Consider the following 20,719-nt stretch of genomic DNA (forward strand, 5'->3'; position numbering starts at 1 on the left):
GAGCCGACTTATCGTTGCCTCCATTGACTGGAGCTTCCGTTTCAGCAATTTTGGCGTTCTCCTCGTCCGACAGACCTTGGGCACTGATGGCTGGCTCATACCCGTACTCTGCCATCTGTGGATGCCGCCTATCCCACCACAACATACCAAGCTGGGTCAGAATTGTAGCCACGGTGAAAGCAGTTGTAAGAGGAAATCCGATGGGGTATCTTGGGGCGTCTGCGACGCGGAAGGCCCCCAGGGGTATAGTCGCATGGCCAATGTAGACGACGGTGACAGTCAAGGCCACGATAATGGAACGTGCCTCGGGCTCCTTTCGGAGTATCTCGGCCATCCATGCCATGAGCGATGGGCTACCGGCGTTGGTGCCATACGTGAGGAAATAAAACGCAAGGATGACTTTGTGATCAGACGGCCACCCACATAAGACTGCTAGACAGATGCCGTGGGCGGCGGCAGAGAAGATGCTTATCTGCCAACGCCAACGCTTCCAGTCGGAAAGCCAGTTGAGACCAATGTTGGTGACAATTTGCAAGGCGTATCCGCCCAGGGGCAGGATGTTGACCTGGTACGTGTCGTAAACGCGATTGCCGGCTGAGTCTTTGATGCTTTCAAGGTACAGCACAAAGTACGAATTCGCCCTATGGGCCCAAGCCCCAAACGCAAAAGAGAAGAGGTAGAAATACGTGACTGGATGAACAATGAGCTTTCGCAGCTTTTGGCGGAGAACAGATGCCGGAATGCGTTTGGATGTGTTGACGCCAGAGTTTCCCATTCTCTCACGAGCCAGGCGCTTTTCGTTCTCGGTGAGGTAAATGGCGCGTGTATTCGCTGGCGAGTCGGGCACGGTGATGAAAGCAATGAGACCCTGGCCTACAGTGACGGAGCCGGCGATGATGAAGAGCCACTGCCAGCCGGCGAGGCCATGAACACCATTCATGTCGCGGAACAGAGCGGCTTGCAGAGCTCCGAGGAACATTGCTCCAGCAACATCGCAGACTGTGAAGCAGGCGACTCGGACGGCGAGCTCGGCGGGTGTGTACCAGTTGAATATGAGGGCAACGACGCTCGGCCAGAAGGCAGACGAAAAGAGGCCGAGGAAGAAGCGAAGTCCGAAGATCGTTTGGGCATTCGGGGCTTTGTATGTGCTACGCTGGTGGTGAGTTGGTGTCTGACAATAAAGATGTTGGTAGAGACTTACAAGAGCACCAGCAGTCCCCAGCTCATCTCACAGAATGGGAGGAACATTGAAGGGCGGAACCTTGTCTGAATCAATTGCCCAGGTACCAAGCCGAGCGCATACCCAATTGAGAAAAAGGTATTGAATTTGACAAGCTCATTGCCGTATAGGCTCAGGGACTCTCTCATGCCCGAGACGTAGGCTTGGGTTGTGGCAGACTGGTCCATTTCCTTCATGATGCCTGCCAGGAACATCCATGCAAGCAGCATGACGTCTAGTTTGAAGACTAGGACATTTCTAGGGTCGCGGAAGTACGGAATGATCTTTGATATGTGCTTAAAGATGCCTTCTTGTGGGGGGCCATAATTGATGGGTTCCTCGGTCCCAGGCCGGGGTGTCGACAAAGTCACTGATGTGGGCTCACCCATTGTGGCTTCAGTGACATTTACCAGCAAGCAAAGACTGAAAACCAGCGAAACACAAGAGTGTGGAAATGACCTGGTGAGCTAGATCAAGAAGTCCCATTAGTAAAGGACGAGGTGCTGCTTCATGATTATATAAAGAGCCACCTCGGCTGTATTAGCTAAAGGAAACTATCATTACGATTCAAGTCATCAAGAAAAAGTTGGGCGAACTCTTCCGAATGAAGTGATTTTCGATGTCGCGATCCAAAAAGATTGCCATCCCGCGTCTAAGTTGCAGGTGTTCGAAGACGCCAAAGTCTGGGCAAAACCCACCAGGTGTCGGGCAAACGTTGCATTTCTCGCCTCCCACCGCACTTTCAGTCCAATCACCGACGGTAACGGAGGCCGCGATGGTGAGAGCGGGCGAGAGACCGGGGTGTTCCGTCGGGGTTGGGTCCAGATAAGCCCCTGCCATTCTGCTATTGCGTGACCAGAGATCCAGACTGCGACATCTCCCACCCGTGCTTAGTGCCCGAAAGATGGTTGATGTGTCACCCGCTTTTGGTAATTTCTGTCGGGATGGCGGCGACGGTGCGGTCTTGTGGGTTACAAGAGGCTATTTATTGGACCCCTACGATCCTTAAAACTCATCGGCCCTCTGACGGCAGCAGTTGAAAGTTCTTGGTGAATAAGGTAGCCAAATCATTTATAGAGTGAGGGAAAAATTGCGCTTCCCAGGCCTTATCTTTTACTCGCAAACGAATTCGGTTTACGATCTATTCTAGCTGGGTGCGCTCGTGGGCTTCATCCCGTGCCAAGGCGTTCTCATCAGTCAGCAGCATTGCGATTGACACGAAGAAGAATCGTCAAAGCCGAGGCGCAATGTCAGCAAATCATCAAAATTATTGAGCCTACAGTGCATTCGATTTCTTTGTTATTCTTATATCTCGATGTGCTATGTCTTCATGTTGGAAGGCATTTCGGGCTGAGAAATATGCTTCCACGGAATTATCAAGCATACCCAGCTGGACCGGACCAGCGCATGAGAGACTGAAGCTTTCAAATTGTAAGTGCATATGAGGTGGACTGCTAATACCTTAGAGCTTGAAGGACTGGAAGATTCTCAACTTGACTTGAGAGACGAGTTCGACGTTCTCTTCCATCAACTCTGATTGTGTGATGGACATCTAGCCAAAGTTATGATCTGAAATGAAAACAAGCGAGCTTTTATCTCATGAACTTCAACTTCGTCAATAATACTGTTTGGGCCTGGGAAACCCGGCTTTTCCGGCGAGGCCTGAGCGAAGGGAGAGAGAAGACACGCATCGGTGTTCCAGAGTGGTACGAGTTTGCTCCATGGAGGCGTCCATATTCGTTTTGGCAACAGGCGCTAGTCTCAGGTCCACGCGGTCGATTCGAGCCAGTGACCTTTGGCTAAGACATTGGACATCCCAGCGCCGCTAATGTATCACAGAGCGTAAACAAAATTCCGACCACGTAATTCGTGGGAGAGTACAGACACGATCAAGACTTTTGCCTATTACAAGCTTAACCTCTCGAGCCGAGCTTTTCTTCATTGCGGCTATCGTCCTTTGGCTGATGTGAAAACGAGGATTCTCAAGGCTCAACTCGACGCGTGCATCGAGCTGTAGGGGGTGTTTTCGAGAAAAGCGAAGAGGTTCACGTAAACACGGCTTGTGTAATTTCTTTTGGCCGTCGCCAAGATAGGGGAGTGTTCGCCCGTGCCGCCACAGCGGCATTATGTCAAATCTCCAACGCCTTTCCGCAGAGTCAACGTGCTTATTCGCACATCACTTGTCAATATCACAGCTAGCGCGAGTTGGCGACGAAGAAAGGCCCCCCACCGTCAACCTTATTCGCCGTTGACTAGCTTGACTTACTGTACAAGCTGACCATGCGCACCAGAGACACTTGTCTCTTGATTGCCTCGTACAAGAGCCGGAAATCCCGAGTAGGCGCATGTTCTGTGCAAGGGGCACGTGGGAATACACCAACAGTTCTTCGCTTGAAATATGCAGCACGCCTTCGCATTGTTGCACACGTGTGATTCGAAAGGTAATCTTCTGCCACCCTTCATTGACCTGTCCATCTCAGCCGTCCAATGTGAAGCTAAGAACGGATCTCCGCGCTCACTTACTTCAACGTAGATTGTTTGTCGACGTTTGCGATCCGCCTGAATAGTCTAAGGTGACCAGATGGCACTCAGTGACTGGTCTGGGCATTCGGCCCTTGTTGAAGACGGCAAGAAGCGGGAGCTGGCGCCTCCAGATATTGCGGTAGTCGATCGATCCGACAACAGGCCTTCCGGTACATACGTGGCGATTCCTATCTCGACGGAGCCCATGGCATCCCGGAGCAAACGATCGTGGCTTCGACGATACTGGATTTTTGTGCTCGCGATGGCCATCCTCATCGTTGGTGGTATCATTGCTGGAGCCGTTGGGGGGATCACTGCTTCTCATCAGGCAGAACAGAGGGGTTCCACCTGAGCTTGTGATAAACAAGAGAAATGATTGACTCGACGTCCAGAAAGACGATCTATGTAAGTCATTCGATCGAATCGCTCAGCCTATGGTGACGTTTCTGGAACAAGAGAGTGACTGACGGTGTTATTGGTGTCAAAGAAGTTTATTCCATTCGATACCCCGAATCCAGCGATTTTATCACAGCGTCTTTCGAAGTGGCCTATCAATTGAGAGCCGCCTGCGTTCCGATAAGTTGTTTGAAACGTTTTCATCTTCGACTGCCGGACGGAGAAATCCAGGCATGATGTGGAAGTGGCCCGAGAGAGACTGTTTGGTTGTCCACTGTCTCACTTGGCACAGAGCAACTAGCCCTTAGTTGACACGGCAATGGTGACCGAGACGCTGTAGAGGACGAAAGATATTGAAGACGATAATGGGCTGCTCCGGGCGAAAGGAGATTGAGATATCATGAGAGGCAATTTTGCTCCGGAAACTTACAAGCTATTCATGATCTTACGGGCGAGGCATCCATCGACGATTGGACGGGCCAGGACACTGCCCCATGTCCGTCTTGGGATCGCATTGCTAGAAGATGACCAGTCGACATGTCGTTGCACAGACCCAGTAAACTCGGCACTATGCCGACGCAGGTCTATGGCCGCCACATACCCGAGGTAGCGCCAATGAAACCCAAGTAGAGTCCAAGTGGTATCCGCAGGCAGCAGAAGAACTGCTCCTGAGCGGCTCTTCTGATCAATCAGCCAATGTGAAGAGGAGCAATACTACCGACCAATCCCGAGTGATGTAAAGGCAATGTCAGCGCCAGTAGATAGGTCTATGTCAGTCTGGTGTCACATGGGGTTTCAAGCCGGATGGATCCATGGCTTCGGACGACCGGCGGACGAGATAATAGATCTCAAAGATGGGAATTATCCTTGACAGGTTGAGATGACGGATAGGAATTGCATCCGTGATTGATAATTTTGGAACTAAATTTCCAGCGCATCCCTGGGGAGGTGCCCGATGGAGGTCATCGACAACTCACCGAGGCCCCATTCTGGCGCTTAGAAGCAGAAGCGGCCGGCCGCCCTTGATGCGGGGAATTCTGGGGAAATAGTGTGAATGACCCGCGGGCCGGCCGCAAGGGTCTGGGCCGGTGAACTCTATTCTGACTTGGCAAGGGGTGAGGTTTCGGTAGTTACATTTTGCCCATTGTTGAGATCAATAACCATCGTTCTATCATCGTCCTATGAAAGGTATCGTCTGATCATTCTTAGTATAAGATATAGCTGAAAGATACCATCTACAAATTCCTTTAGCACGACTATTCTCGACAGTAAACAAGACTTCACTCACCATTACCTCCTCGACTACACAAAGCAATGGCTCCTGGTCGAACAGACGACAAGGCGGCTGAGGTCGCTCCCTCATCCAAGACACATGCAATTTCGAATTATGGCCTAACTACAAAGTGGCCGGAGGCCTACGATCTTGCCGGTTCCAATTTGCCATGCCGTCTGGAAGGTGAAATTGGCGACTTGGTGATCCTGGGAGAAATCCCAAAGGAGATCGACGGCACCTTCTACCGAGTCATGACAGACCCCTTCGTGCCGCCCCATCCTAACAACGTTCCCCTAGACGGTGACGGCAACATCTCTGCATTCCGTATTAAAGATGGGAGAGTTGATATGAAGATGCGCTACGTCGAAACTGAGCGTTACAAGCTCGAGCGCAAGGCCAACAAGGCCTTATTTGGTCTCTATCGCAATCCCTTCACCCATCACCCCTGCGTTCGTGCCGCAGTGGATTCCACCGCCAACACCAACGTCGTGTTATGGGCCGATCACTTTCTCGCCCTGAAAGAAGGAGGCCTGCCCTATTCCGTCGACCCACAGACCTTGGAGACCATCAAATACGATCCCTTTGGACAAATCAAAGCAAAGACATTCACGGCTCATCCCAAGATCGATCCCTACACGAATGAGCTCGTGGTTTTTGGATATGAGGCCAGAGGTCTTGCGTCGCTGGACATTGTGGTTTACGCATTGGATAGTAACGGCGTGAAGCACGACGAGCAATGGATCAAGTCACCGTGGTGCGCGCCGATACACGACTGTGCCATCACGCCCAACTGGATTATCCTGGCACTCTGGCCATTCGAAGCCAGCGTGGATCGCATGAAGAAGGGGGGGCACCATTGGGCCTGGGACTATGATCTTCCTGCCACCTTCATCGTAGCTCCCCGTCGAAGTTCGACCAAGCTTCCACCTGGCTGGCAGCCGGGCGAGAGCCGGGTGTACTCCTGGAAGAACTGCATGCTTATTCACACGGGTGGTGCGTGGGAGAGCGAGGACGGGGAAACACTGTTCATGGAGACGACTCGTGTGCACGACAATGGCTTCCCATTCTTCCCTACAAATGAGGGAGTGTATCCGGCCCCTGATCCCAAGTCCGATTACGTTCGTTGGACATTTGATCTCTCCCAGCCCACGAACAGCAAGGTTCCAGATCCGGAGATTATTCTCGACATGCCTGCAGAGTTCCCTCGGCTTGATGAGCGTTTCCTTTCGAAGTCTTATAACTACGTTTGGATCAATGTCTACATTCACGAAGACCAGAACGGAGATGGCCATACCATCGTAGAAGGACTGAACGGCCTGGCGATGCACAATTCAAAGACGAATGAAACCAAATGCTTCAACGCCGGGCCCGAGTCATTCTGCCAGGAGCCGATCTTCATACCACGAAGCGATGACGCGCCAGAGGGAGACGGATGGGTCATGACCATGGTTGAGCGCAGAGGTGCCAACAGAAACGAAATTGTGGTGCTGGATACGAAGGACTTTGGAAAACCTATCGCTGTTATTCAGTTGCCCTTCCATGTCAAGGCACAAGTCCACGGAAATTGGGTCGATCAGCGCCGGTTGAAGGCGTGGCAAAAGCTGGCGAGGGATGCGGTGCCTGAACCTATCAGTGGGCAAGGAGCACTGGAGCCATTGTAAATTTAGCCATTGTTTCCATATTTACCACCAAGTCCTCTCTTAAGCACAGAGCACCGATGATGCTGCGACTGTGAGATGTATCTTGGAGGTCTTGAGATGAAAGAAGTTGCGACGATTGCTATGCCTTCATATGACACGAGCTTTAATCGAGGCTTGGACAACATTTCCATTCTCCACACTGGACTAAACTCAGTTAGGGCTCCAGCTGAGAACTCTAACCAGTACCGCAGTAATCGGCATACTGCTTGGAACTCGATTCCGGGTTTCCCCACCACTGCAATCCTGTTAGCTACATCTGCATGCCAGGCTTTAGTCCATCAAGAATGCTTACCGTAGGGAAGGGGACCTCCTTGCCCGAACCACCGGCAACGGCAAAGGTCAAGATGAACATCATGACCTTGGCACCTGCATCTAGGCCACCGCCGACGATGTAGTTGTACTTGCCAAACCAGGCAGGATGACGCAAACGCATATACCATTGAGACCACAAGCCGACCACGACCTGTGACCAGATGACAGAGGTAGTTCCAGATGTGGTTTCCGAGGCATTGTGGAATATGACAGGAGTGACGAGCTTGCTCACTTCCCAGCCGTAGATAGTCTTGTACTTCTTGGATACAAGCCACAAGGCAACGGGAATGGTAGCCCCAACGACGATGGAGAGGGGAATCCTGGAATTACCTGTGAGAACATGTCAACGTAGCGAAAACTTTTGTGAGATACTCACCATCCATAACCATTTTTGCCAAATCCGTAAACGTACTTGGCAAGCGACCAGGTGACTGCAGTTGTATTAAGAGACTGGATCTTACGCCCGCTCCACTGGTTTTGCGTTAGATCTGAGGACGAAGGTAGGGTTCAGGTCAAGGTCAACTTACAACTTGGGTGCCGATAGGGTCCAGGAGAATCTCTCGTCGGTTCGCTACAATTGTGTCCATTATAACGTAGTTCAAGGCTGTCCCAAACAGACTCCCCCAAGTTTGCAGGAGGAACATGGTTCTCCACGGAATCTTGAGATATTGGGCCATCTTGAGGTCAGTTGACAAGAATACAGAGAGAACAGTAACCTCGTGACTGAACATGGAGAAGTATAAATTGGCGACAGGTTTTCCGGGTTGGAGCACGCCACACAGCATCTTGGAAAGGTTGTTCGTGGCGACGCTGGTGCCAAGCAGGCCGTACAAGCATAACGAAAAGGGTGCGACAATGCATCCAAGAAGCTACGAGAATGGTGAGAATCATGATAAGATGAGTGGAAAAGACGAAGTAGACTTACAATGGCGCAAACATACGCCCAAGCATCAAGCGTGGTGTGGCCCTTGATGACGGCCCCAAGGCCAGTGAAGAAGCCGACGAGAAGAATAGCAACGTACCACCAGATCGGCACGTCTTTGTAGTTTTCTTGCATGATCTTGTAGTGAATGTCTGTCTCTTCCTTCTTCCATGCTTGTTTCAACGACCGCTTGATGCTACTCGGGTCAGAAGAGGTACAACACAACGCTGGATGGTTCATGGACTTACAGTGGCCCGTAGAAAAGAGCAATATGAGTGAGCAGCGCTCCTATAGCAGCCATTGCGGCCATGTTTGCCCAGACGTTGGACGCCGTCAATCGAGGGAGCCCGTGTACTTCCAACGCCTCAGTATCGAGGATCGCGTTTTGCCCAAACACAGCCGTCTGGTTGTAGACCTTGCCAGTCTTCGCGTCAAACATGGCCGTCGACATGAACGGGAACTTCTTGGCACCCCATGCCCCGCCGTAGTAAAGACTGAAGCACATGATGTAGGAGAGCACGATGCCCACCCAGGAGTTGGCTTGTTGCAGGAGCGGCAGGGACATGTACCGCGACGTGATGTACTGCCAGTCCAGGGAGAAGTTAAAGATTCCCTGGCCTTCATTGGAGTTGATACCGCCAAAGATGGTCATTAAGACCTTGCGAGTTGGTGGTGCGGCCTTCATGGAGGCGAGACAAGGGATGGAGATGCCGTTTAGCCAGGGCCAGATATAAGACGCGATGGGCTCCCATATAAACATGCCGATGGAGGTGAAGCCAAACACTCGGAGCCTGTCTTTATTGTTGCCCTCGGGCTCGCGGTGGAGAGTCTGATAGATGGAGATCATGGGGAGGCATTGCCACCAGACCATCTCACTTGCTGCTTTGTGTCAGTACGTGTTCACATCTCTGGTGGTTTTAAGAAATCCCAGAAATATGACTAACGGTGAACAATTATGGATCGCAAGATGCCAACGAGACCATATCCGAAGATTGATGCCGAGCAAACTGTCAAAATTGCAGTAGCAGGGTCGGTGCTGCGGTTGTAAAATCTGATCATCGGTCAATACCCGGCTAGCGATGATGCGAATTGAAAACCACACTCACAGCCGTTCTGCGCCAAAGACCTGCACGATGGCGGCACCATTTCCGCTTGAGGTGGAGAGAATCGAAGCGACGGCATGTTCCTTCAAGCCAAAATGGCCTGGGTTGATAAAGTGAACGACTGGCCCCAGCCATTTTGCTTGCGATGGGAGGTACTTCTCAACATGCTGTCGTCGAGGGAGCACAACTGACCAAGCAACTCCGATCACGTACGCCATCAAGCAAAGGAACCTAACACAACTCGTCAGCATGATGTCTTGGTTGTGGTTGAAGCGGGCCATGAAGCTTACACCGAAGCAAATGAGACATCGACAGGCTTATAAAAGTAACTGTACGTGGTTGTGTCAGTGCGAGACATCGGGAAACGACATGAGTTCTTTTCACATTTGATTGATGCAGGCCGCGAGGGCAGTCAGACCTGTGTCAAGTTAGCTTTCCGAAGCTTCAGTCATTTGCAATCCTTGCACCGTGAACAACCATACCAGAACCAATGATGAACGATCGAAAGGTACAAGACGCATCTCCATCGTCTTGGGTACTGACGACGTATCTTGCGACATCGTTGCCTTCGGAAATCAGCTGACGTTCAGGGTCAAATGCCTCGGCCAAAGGTTTTGTGGCTTTCCATACCATCCCTGATAACGACACCACCATTAACGAGCTTTCTCTCGTCATCTGACTCATTCCGCTCAGGATCTGTCGTCTTCAGGCCGTCGTCTGACTTGTCGTCCTCCAGAATCAGAGGTACATCATTCGAAGCGCCAGCTGCTTGCGAAGGGGCATCTGCATCCAACGCAGTGGCCGTAATAACCGTGGTATCTTTGGAACCCTTCGTGCTCTTCCCGAAATCTGCCATTTTGATGGAAGCGGGGATGTACTCCAGAAAGGCAGGTTCCGTGGAGGTTTTCACGCCGCATAGGCTTCTCTCAGTTCCTTATATCACCCATGCGATGGTTATCTGAATGTACGCTACCCAGACCCGCAAATCCTCTCTTATCACGTCAACGAGGTCAGTCTCTTAATTCCGGCAAAAGCCCACTGACTTAACGCAGCCAAGCCTTCGGTATCGGTCAAGGTAAGGTCATGGCCCGCTCGCCATCCCAAAATCGCGGTACCTGGGTGAGTGCGAACGTTGATTCTACGCAATGTCGGACTGCCGCCGACACATGGCGAAGACTACCGGCGGCTGAATTAGATGCCGCACTTCAAAGTCTTCTCGCTTTTTGAATGACGCGAGATCCGCCCGGCCAGTCGCCATCGTGCCTTGCCCCACAGAACCCGGTTCGGCTCCGATTTGTGCCCTATTGTCAGAAGGATGCCAAGAAATTGCCAAAATGTTTCCCGAGTAATGAGTCCAATAGACCGCAAGCTTGACTTACGTGAACGCCTTTTGGCGCCTTCATTGACTGCACGTCTTCGGCCGAACGCACATATGATCATTCGGGTCCGGGGTATTGCCGGTTACCGGCGATGTTTTCATGTGGATCTTCCCGCTTAGATGCTCTGGGAACAAGCGGATAGTGCTATGGTAGATCTGTACTCCGAAGGCGACAAGAAGCTTGGACGGTGTGTTTGTCTGATTTGAAGGGATTATAAAATAAGGGGGGGAGAGCGCTGTTTTTGTCAATGTCGTTGCCGAGAGGCGTGTGTCTCTTTTGCGGATTGAAGGGAGAGCTGTGAGTATTAACCGCTTTGATCACCCGTTCGTTCAAGGCAAGTCCATGGTCCACAGCATGATCGGAACTTGCCATCAGAGATATCGCACCGTCAACTTCCCCTTTTGCGACATCCAACTTGGCCACTCAGGGTTGCATATACTTTCGCATGTGGGACGCAAAATCGATGTCTCACGAATGAGTATTACATCTGTCTTTCAACATCGGGTAAGGAGTCGTTAGAGTGATTCGGGAAGATACGGCAACCAAGTTTGTATACAAGTGAAAATCCACGCCAAGATAAAGTACGTTAGAGTCAATCGCTCAACAAGCATTGACTACTTACTTACACAGTGCTTGATTTAAGACTTTGAAGGTTGTCCCTAGCTTGGTGTGAGAGGGTCTCGCCGAGTAAGAATGTCACTGATATCATTTTGCGTAAGTGCACTTAAGGTGGTGGTCCTTTGCTCGTCAATCTACAATCTATTCAGAGTTTGACGCCGAGCAAAGACTGGGCGCCTTGAATGCAGCCATCAATCATTTGTCCCGTATCACCAAAGAACATGATGGTTGTTGTTCGAGGTCCCTTGCCTAATCCAACAGGATTTAAATTTCACCTTCAGGGCTTCTCCTCAGAATAATGGTCACTCCAGACCACCGCCAGTCTTTACTGAAAAATCTCTTCTGCCTTTCCAAATTCTTGTCCTTAGTTTCTCCCGTCATATGATCCGCTCACGGGTACCTGCCTTGACCGTTGCCATGATCTTTCCCTCCATCTTCCTCGCCATGTTGATGATGGTCAGCGAGACCATCGCAGCACCATACGAGTCTTCTACGGCGCTCGACGCCATCCAAAGTAGAACAGAGAAGAAGATACCAGCAAACTTCAAGGCTTCTTGCTCAGATGTTCGCTTCTTCGACCCAAGAGTTCTCGTAGAAGAGGGTAGCAAGAAGAAAGATTCGACCCCCTATCTCGTAGCCAAGTGTGGCGATGGCAAAGGCGGCCAAAAGTGCTCCTGGATGCCCCTGACCGCCTGCTTCGCAAACGCGCACGGGGAAATTGTTTACCGGAGATAGTAAGGAGTTTTCTTTCTCCCTTATCCAACTTCTTTGCTGGGCACGGTGGTTCGTTCGGCTAACCTTGCTCAAAGCGGTGCATTCTTCAAGTCCTGCGTGGATTGCAAGTATGAGAACGTTGACACAAACATGATATGCGAGTGCCAGGGTTCCAAGGGCTCGGTACAGGCCAGCATCAACTTGAGTAAGTTCTCACCCCTGAGTCCTGTCTATTGTCCGCGGAGTCTGGATCCTTCACTCAACCACCGGGAAAATAGATGAGTGGATGGACAACAGGGGAGGCCAGCTTGGCTGCCACAGATTTGGAGGGAACGTCATTGATTGTACTGAGCATGAGATGATGGCACCCCGTTTTCATACAACTCCCGATATCATTCCAGATGAGCCGAAATGGGCTTTCGAGGGCGGCTTGTGAGCATGCATGGCTAAACCTTTGTTGGAGCCATATATCGAGCTTGGGTATACTGGTGAACAGGTCGTTCTTTCATGTCTATGTTTATGAAAGGGAGCATGTACGACGCAACTGGAGTATCATGTTACGGCAGCTGCTGTCTTGGAAGCCCTCGTGTTCCGAGGATGGTAGTACTCACCCAAATATCATTCAATTGTCATATCGACCTCGTGGCCAACAACCTCGAAGGCGCCCAAGCATATCAACATCACACAAGCCAATCGAGTGAATTGAACCGAAGCTTAGAAGGCCGTGCCTGTGATCTGCTGGACCTCATTCACCACGTCGGAGCCTTACCGAGACTCTGATACATAACAGCTGCTGCCTCCATTATTGACTCGGCTTCTTGCCTGACTTAAGTAGAGGCCAGAGCTGACCCATGATAATGCACTTTCACCCTGCCTGAGTATTTCCGTCTGATAAGCAAGAGAACCAACACCACGATGAAGTGCTTCGTAGTACTCCTCGCTGCCACGACGTTGGCAATGGCAGCCCCGGCCGACCTCGAAAAGTCGAAGAATGACGACAACTTCCTCCACAACTGCGACTTTGTCAACTTCGGTCTCGGCGACAATGACCAGAACCCTTGGGTCCACTACTCGTGCCCCTTGAACAGGCCACCTTACATGCAATGTTCCCACCTGGAACTCAACGACTGCATCATCAATGACCACGGAGTCCTCCGAGGACAAGAAAAGTAAGATCCAGAGGGAAATCGGGGCATAAGACTTTCATCGCTAATCACGGGGCCACAGGGGAGGGTTCGCCAAAAGCTGCAAGGACTGCGTCTACCTTCACGAAATTGGCAACCTCGTCTGCCAGTGCGCATTCGGAAACCCAACTCAGTTTCGTGAGACCCATAGATACCTTGGTGAGTACAGTCAAAAGAGCATGGAGCCATGCTATGCCGTCCCTATGCTCTTTGTGCTAACGCATGGAAACAGGCCAGGACGTGTGGCTCTCTGGCAGTAAGCTGGGTTGCTTCGGAATGAAGTCTAGCAGCAAATGTTGAGTGGGATTGCGCAGTTCAAGGTACGCAAGCGTTGTGCGGATTTGGGACAAAGCATGGAAGGCCGACGAGACTGCAATTACGTCGTGCCCATTATTTGTGGTTAAGCTTCGCACGTAGAAAGCTCAGAGGTCTTGGTCATTCTCATCCGCAAGCTAATCAAAGCGTGCTGTCCGTAGAATATGGTAGCCTTCAATAGAACATTGAAAAGTAAATTCGCCAATTCGGAACGGGAAGCAGACAGGCGGGTCAATTCAATCAGAAATCCACTTGAACTTGAAGACTTTGACGCGTCAACGCGTTGACGAGATTCCAAAAAGACTGACCAGGGCACAGAAATTCTACTAAGCGACCTAAGGGGACGTCATGCACTTAAACGATGGCGGTGAGGGCTCCACACAATGCAGCTACAAAAATCTGATCGCGCCTATTTTTCTTCTCTGATCTTCCACTTCCATCCACACGCTTTTTCCTTTTCTGCCCATTGCGGCACCCCAAAAGCAACAACCCGAACGCATTTCGAGAAAGGCGCTTTTTGGCCTGCTTGAAAAAGCAGCCATGGGCGCGGTTCATCTGTACCTCATTCGTCACGGCGAATCCGTCGATAACGTCGCGAACCTATAGTACGCATTTTCCACACCGCCATGATACCATTCTGTGCGCCTGCCGGATTCTAGTCTGGGTCGCAGCTTTCTTTCTCGTCTCTTCAGCGAAAAGTCAAACTTGTCACCCATTCTAACTAGCAGCGCGCTCTTTGTGGGCGTGGCGCGTGTTTGCAGTGCTGGGTCTCGCGATGCTCCTTTGACAAACCACGGCGTCTTGCAAGCCAAGCGCCTAGGCGAACATCTCGCGACCCGAACCGCTGCGGCCTCGGCCCCCATCACGCACGTCTTTTCGTCGAATCTTCAAAGAGCCCACCGCACTGCGATGCTAGCAACCCACACTGGCGATGTCGATGACCAGGCATCGTCCAGTACCGACGCTGGGTCTATACCCTCAACGGTTGGAGTGGCCCCGCTGCAGTTAGCAGAGCTCCGGGAGAAACACTTTGGAACAGGCGAGGGTCAGAGGTTCGGTGCCCGGTCGTCTGGAGACAGACACGAAGGCGCCGAAGACCACGACTCGATGCGCGTGCGTGCGGAGCGGTTCGTGGACGAGTACCTCGCTCCCCTCTTCGCTTGCGTCGAAGGAGAGCGGGATGAAGAGCAAGAGGGTGCTAGCAGCGGTACGGAGAGCATCATCATTGTTGCCCATGGTATCATCCTGGGGGTACTGGCGAGGGTTCTCCTTGCTGCTGGCAACTTTGGGTCTCTGGCAACCGGCACGTCGGACCAGCAACAGCGCTTTTCGTGGAGCAACACCGGCTATCTCTTGATTCACATCAAGTCGATACCGCCGGTAGTTGAAGTAAAGGAGTCTGCTGGTGGCTCGCGAAGCGGCATGCAGGATCCCAAATGGCCCCATCTGAAGCTCGAAATCGTAGAAGTCAACTGCACCGACCACCTCCGCGGGTTGAAAAAGACGCGCGGAGGGATCGGCAGCGCAAAGTTTGACGAAAAGCAGAAGACGCTAAGCGCGTTCTTCAAACCAACTGCATCCAAACGGAAACACGAGGACAGCTGAATCGACAGAATTCGCTGCCCCGGGAGAGGTTCACTCACCCGTCTTACCTTGGTCGGTTGACAAAAGGTATGTCTACAGTTTTTATTTCGTCACCAACACCCTCGAGGTGCGCTTTTCATGATGAGGCAAGAAATTCACAGACCTGTACCGAAAGTATACGTGTGGAAACAACTTCAGTCCAACCGCTGTCTGACATCCAAGCGCTATTTACCCTCATTTATTACTGGATCATTCTGAGGAGCCTTGGCTAACATTGAGAAGCGTTCGCAGAGCCCTAGACGCCCGAGGCAAACCCCCACTTGAACCATCATGAGCCTCTACAGAGCAGAATACGCCCAGAGGAAACTAACCTAATTGAACCACGGCACTGAACTTACGAAGCCTCGCGCTCGCTGTTGTCGGTGGCCCTGTGACTTCTGTAGGCGGGATTCTGATTTACCAGTCATGCACACCGGAGCCAGGGCCGAAATAAACACATGTCAGAAGCAAAACTGTCTACAAGCAAAGCGAAACAAACGTCAGATGCACACTGTCTACAATCAGAGCATAACATGATCACCCTGATGAGTGCTGGAGGGTTCGAACCCCTCATCCCGTGGCCAGGGGGGCCGGTACTCATCAGTCACCTCAGCGGCCTTTTCAACAAGGGCTTTGCTTCAGGGTACAAATATTAAACTCTTTTCACGGGAAATACCATTTGTCTTTGGAACACGTACGGGGTTGGATATAGATGCTAGTGGCGTGGGAGAGCAAGGGTAATCAAGTTTAGATCGTCGAAAATCATCACCAACGTAAAACCTCATGCTGAGATTCTTTTTGGCCGCCATTGTCAATCTGTACCGAAAGTCTCGTTCAATGAAGCTGTGTTCCATAAAGCCATATCTGCCGGTACAATATGATCCTGGCCACGTAATCCATGAGTGCAATGCCAGTACAATCGATCATCCAGTCATGAATCATACAAAACAAACCACCCTATCCTATTCTTACCCTATACATCCGTACTCCATTCGTCCGTCTCCGTAAACATCTTGTAGATTCTCTTACTCACAGCCTTCCCAACAGCCCGGTCCGAAAACCCGCCATCCTTGTTCGTACTCTTGCGGCAATTCTCCAGACAAAGCGGCCCTCGCTCCTCAAACGCCTTCACCAGCTCCCCCACCGTCTCAAACTCGGACACGATGCCGTAGGCCACAGGCTGCGTGACGCGCGCAATCTCCTGCAGCATCCGCACATAGGTATCCTTGACGTCCTCGCCCGTGCGGACCTGGCCCGTCTCCATGCAGAAGCCGGCCCCCGCGGCATTGGTCGCCTCGCGCTGTTTCCGGTACGGCACCGTCGAGATGTGCTGAGTAAAGACGGCGACCCACTGCGCAGTCTCGACGGCCGCGGCGGTGTGGTGGATCAGCACGTCGTACATGACTTGCAGCTGGAGCAGGGCGTCTTCGACCGAGTCTTCGTCAATGTACTCCTGCGGCTGCTGGTTCTTGCGCCGCCGCGGTTGAGCGGCGGCACTAGTCGAGGTCTGACCATCACCCGTTGCAGCATCTTCGCCGCGCACGGCAGATGCGAACTGTCGGTTCCGGACGTTGCGGTTCTTCCTCATCCAGGGGTTGAGGCCTTCAATCAGGTACATGATTTGTTCTTTTGGGAAATGTTGCTTCATCTTGGAGACGTGAGCCTCGAGGTTGTTACCCTCGGGTCCCAGGGCGTACGTGACAAATTCAGACGCAGTGACAATGACGAGCGCGAACTTGTCTGGTTGAATGCGCATAGGGATCGGCTCCCAGTGCCCGAGCTCATCATTGAACCGACTCGCAACTTTTCTCCTCCACTTGACCACGTTGTCCACGGGACTCTCCCAGGTAGAGTGCTGCACGTCCAGGTCTTTCAACAATGTCTGAATTTGAAGTGTCATGGTCGCGGGGAGGCTAGCCGGGAGGTCTGCAATCATTTCGGGAGTCGACACCTTCTTGTCGGTCCTGATCTTATTGACCTCTGCCAGCGCAGCCGCTCGTTCCTTTTCCTTGGCTTTTTGCTCCTTGATAGCCTCTTTCTCTTGCTTCTTGCGTTCCTTTTCTCTTTCTCGTTCCGCTGCTTTCGCTTCTTTCTCTCTCGTCTTTTCTTCCACTGACTTTGTTGTCGTTGGGCGGCTGGTACTCGATTTAGAGGTGGCTTTCGATGGCACCCTTAAGGTAGTTCGGGAGGATGGCTTCTTGGTGTCCAATCGGGCTTTGAGTTTCGAAACGTTAAAGTTATCGAGGTCTGGAAACTCTCCGTCCGAGTCGGCATCGAGACCGCGGGCTGCAGGCTCCGGCTCCGAGTCACTGAGGTTAATCACAGCGCTGGCGGCTTTGGTCATGGTCTTTCGCGGTGGGGGAGGAGAACTCTCGAACGGATCACGTCTAGTTTTCGGTTCAGGCGCAGAGCTCGATATGGGGTCCCAATGAGCCTTTCGTCTGGGCGGTGAAATGACCTTCTCTTTCCCCTTGGCCGTTGTCCCGGCTAATGTTCTTGTATCTGGTGGTTTCACAGTCTCTGTCGGCGCTCGTCTTGGTGAGCTGGCAAATGGATCGTCATCGTCATTGTCTAGGAGTATTGTAGGCGGCTGGGGTATCGCTTTCCGTGCCACGGGTGGCGAACTCGCAAAGGGATCATCGGAGCTTAATTCGTAGTTTATATGTCCGGGCCCGGTGGTTGTGGCCTTCGGAAGCGGGTTCTCGCATATCGGCGCAGGCTGCGCTGAAGGCGGCAATGCTGCGAACGGGTCATCGGCCGGAGCACTTGTCGTTGGTGGAGAGAAGACACCCGGAGAACTTGAGAATTCGATTGGTTCCACCACCGAACGTACTCGTCGCAAACCGTCACTCTGCTTCTGAGGCAGTCGGGTACTGTGATCAGTAGCGGAATGGGAGCGGTCGAAGGAGGATCTGCGGCTGCGACGAGGAGAAGAGAGTCGCGGTCTTTTGCGATCCCGTGGTTCGTTGTTCAACCCATTGCCAATCGGCAGGCTGCTTTCGAGATCGACAATTGTATCAAAGTCGTCCGAGTTGAAGTAAATGGGCGTATTCACAGGAACAGTTTCCTCTCGTGCACGTTTTGTTGCTGAGTTTGTCAATGACGGGGATGTCGCTTTCGGCAATACAGATGGCAGTGGTAGAGGTTTTGGGATTGTCTCTGGCGATTCGGCTGTCAAGTCGAATACATCTTCATCGCCGTATGCCAGTGGTGTCACAACAGCTGCACTAACCAGTGGCGCAGGACGAGGTAGTGGGGGTCTTGCGTTCTTGGAAGAGGGCCACGAGGGGCTGCTGGAGAGAAGGTCGATTACTTCGGCAGTCATGACTCTTTGCGATATGAATAGTCTCTCGGCCAGCCTGCGACTATGAGGCGTGGTGGAAACGGTGGACAGCGCCTAGAGCATTTCGAAAATGCATCATCGACAGTATGGAACCTCAGTGTCATCGACGCAAATTCACGTCGTAAAGTCGCGTCTCACCTTGCGCAGGTGGGGCACTGGCACAATCGGGCGGGTCAACGCCGATGGTCCTAGCGCGAACCCGTCACGTCAGTCACGTGCCCACTTTCGCAGTGCTTTGTCAGTGACATCCTCGCAACACCCATACAATTGAAACTGATAGTCGCTGCTGGCTGCTCAACATCAAATGCCAGATCAGACCCTGGATCGTCTGCTTCAGACTCTCCCACCTCTTGTATCCGCTGAATCATTTTTCCACACGATATCTAGCCTTAAGGAGCGATCTCTACTCAAGAGGACTGTCTAGATTGGGTCTTTGCCCCGAATGCCATCCGATTCCCATCGGATGCAATACCCAGTATCCCACCGGCCCTCTCCCGTTAGAGTCCGTCCCTAAGCGACGTGGGATTGGTCATGCAGAGAACAAGCTTCCAGCTTTCGGGCTTCTCGAATTCGGTGTCGGTACGGAGTATTTCTGCTACGGAGACATCCAACATCAGCTACATAGCTGTGTATGAGGATTAAGCCGTTTCGAGGATGCCTGGTCCACCGTGTTGGTAGTGCACCACGCAGCATGCCGCACGATGCCAACTAAGCACTATCCACGATGAGGAGCGAATCCGACTGCGACTCAACGGCCGAAGCTCATGCTCGTATCATGCCACAATCCTCGAAAGACATGCGAACCCGGGCGTGCGATTCCTGCCAAGAGGTCCGACCGCCGAGGCGGTAGCGCAGGACGGCGGCCCGACGACTTGACAGGCTGATCGCTTTGCGGTATTGAATGGCTGAGCGATGGGTCACTGGACTCCTTCTCCCACGTGTCGACGCATGAAACAACGGTTCAATTTCCCCAGTTGGCAGAGCCCCCGGACCGAGCCCTATCTTTACTCGAACAAGCTCCCGTAATGAGGAGAATCGCTCGTGCTACCGTGTGGGAATAGGATGCATCTTGTGTCCGTCCGGACAGCTATCTCATCACAGGGTGAGATGGTGTTCCTCCATACCCGAGCGAATTGGCGACGATGTACGGAGTACAATCACACTTACAGAGGTCTAATCGCGCGCACGGCCGGCTAGGATGTCAATAGCCGACCCAAAAACTTGAAGGTTGTGGTTGAGCAGCAGGGGGTTCTGCCGAGACGACGTGCCAGTCAATGGCAACCCAATTCTCCTTGCTGGTGCAGGATACTTGCGGGCGATGAATCTGCAAAGAGCCAAAAGCGCAGTAGAATATTCAAGATGCATCAGAGCTGGCATCTGCGACCCCTCGAGGTTGCAATGCTCCGGCTTCGCTTCTTCTCGATGCAGAACTTCGTCGAGTGTTACCATTTCGGCGAATGATTTCGTTCCAGAAGTTTCATGAGGGGGCCTTCTGCAACCCATGTAAATATCCGCTCACTTCTGGTGTTTGCGATGCAAAGCGCGATACTGCCACGAGCAGGTGGCGATGATCTGAAAACCTACGGCCAATTCGCAACAGTGTAGATTTTGTACTGTGGACTTGACCCAGCCTTGAGGGCTGCGTCTATTATCAGGGGCAATCACAAAGGCAACCTGTCCAGGCTGCTATGATGCTGAAGCCACCGTCGATCTTTTCAAGATTGGCTTCGGCGCTTCGTAACAACGCACAAGATGCTTGATTGTACTTGAACGCCGTTCGAGGGTCACAAAAGTAGTTGCTGCGAGCTCAAATTAGTAAATTTTGTGGTGACGCTTCCCACGCATCTCTCCCACTTGAGTTCGGAAACCCGTGCATCGCGTGCTCTTTCGGCGAGGAACAGATCTGAAAACCAGTTTGGCTTCAGTTTGGCATGTGATGGCTTCGCTCTTCGAAGTAGACCGGCACTAGATGAAGCGATTGTATCTCCGTTGAATCTATCTCAATGAAATACCCGAGCGGGGCTTGCCCACCGGCTTCGGTCCAGGCTCGCTACAACCGGACAACTCGGCTCGGCCCCGTTTAATCAGACCTTGA

General features: G+C 52.1%; 6 protein-coding genes across 6 annotated transcripts; 3 read left to right on the top strand and 3 right to left on the bottom strand.

Annotated features, from left to right (window-relative positions):
- Positions 1 to 8: 8 nt before the first annotated feature.
- BDZ83DRAFT_741942 (major facilitator superfamily transporter) lies at positions 9 to 1,684 on the bottom strand (the record flags this gene model as incomplete). Its single annotated transcript, XM_060513098.1, has 3 exons — positions 1,202 to 1,684; positions 72 to 1,148; positions 9 to 27 (listed from the first exon to the last, which is right to left on the bottom strand). The coding sequence occupies exons 1-3, from the start codon at positions 1,606 to 1,608 to the stop codon at positions 9 to 11; spliced, it is 1,503 nt and encodes a 500-aa protein (XP_060363591.1). The 5' UTR covers positions 1,609 to 1,684.
- Positions 1,685 to 5,306: 3,622 nt separating this feature from the next.
- On the top strand, positions 5,307 to 7,072 carry BDZ83DRAFT_701848 (isoeugenol monooxygenase; the record flags this gene model as incomplete). The annotated part of the gene is made up of 1 exon (XM_060511446.1): positions 5,307 to 7,072. The coding sequence occupies exon 1, from the start codon at positions 5,453 to 5,455 to the stop codon at positions 7,070 to 7,072; it is 1,620 nt and encodes a 539-aa protein (XP_060363592.1). The 5' UTR covers positions 5,307 to 5,452.
- Positions 7,073 to 7,286: 214 nt separating this feature from the next.
- BDZ83DRAFT_580558 (oligopeptide transporter 8) lies at positions 7,287 to 10,304 on the bottom strand (the record flags this gene model as incomplete). Its single annotated transcript, XM_060505364.1, has 12 exons — positions 7,287 to 7,346; positions 7,404 to 7,743; positions 7,800 to 7,894; positions 7,951 to 8,292; positions 8,349 to 8,541; positions 8,594 to 9,224; positions 9,290 to 9,396; positions 9,452 to 9,679; positions 9,739 to 9,777; positions 9,833 to 9,866; positions 9,931 to 10,014; positions 10,079 to 10,304. The coding sequence occupies 12 exons, from the start codon at positions 10,302 to 10,304 to the stop codon at positions 7,287 to 7,289; spliced, it is 2,379 nt and encodes a 792-aa protein (XP_060363593.1).
- A 1,522-nt stretch (positions 10,305 to 11,826) lies between these two features.
- BDZ83DRAFT_652914 (uncharacterized protein) lies at positions 11,827 to 12,180 on the top strand (the record flags this gene model as incomplete). The annotated part of the gene is made up of 1 exon (XM_060510569.1): positions 11,827 to 12,180. The coding sequence occupies one exon, from the start codon at positions 11,827 to 11,829 to the stop codon at positions 12,178 to 12,180; it is 354 nt and encodes a 117-aa protein (XP_060363594.1).
- Positions 12,181 to 13,074: 894 nt separating this feature from the next.
- On the top strand, positions 13,075 to 15,263 carry BDZ83DRAFT_781107 (histidine phosphatase superfamily; the record flags this gene model as incomplete). The annotated part of the gene is made up of 3 exons (XM_060515542.1): positions 13,075 to 13,328; positions 13,387 to 13,599; positions 14,318 to 15,263. 3 exons carry the CDS (start codon positions 13,075 to 13,077, stop codon positions 15,261 to 15,263), a joined length of 1,413 nt encoding a protein of 470 aa, XP_060363595.1.
- An 846-nt stretch (positions 15,264 to 16,109) lies between these two features.
- BDZ83DRAFT_625843 (ERCC4 domain-containing protein) lies at positions 16,110 to 18,724 on the bottom strand. The gene has a single exon (XM_060508516.1). The coding sequence runs from the start codon at positions 18,604 to 18,606 to the stop codon at positions 16,255 to 16,257; it is 2,352 nt and encodes a 783-aa protein (XP_060363596.1). The 5' UTR covers positions 18,607 to 18,724; the 3' UTR covers positions 16,110 to 16,254.
- Positions 18,725 to 20,719: the final 1,995 nt, after the last annotated feature.

This window comes from Colletotrichum acutatum (genome assembly GCF_030867785.1).
Source record: "Colletotrichum acutatum strain CBS 112980 chromosome Unknown BDZ83scaffold_63, whole genome shotgun sequence".
Classification (NCBI taxonomy): Eukaryota; Fungi; Ascomycota; class Sordariomycetes; order Glomerellales; family Glomerellaceae; genus Colletotrichum; species Colletotrichum acutatum.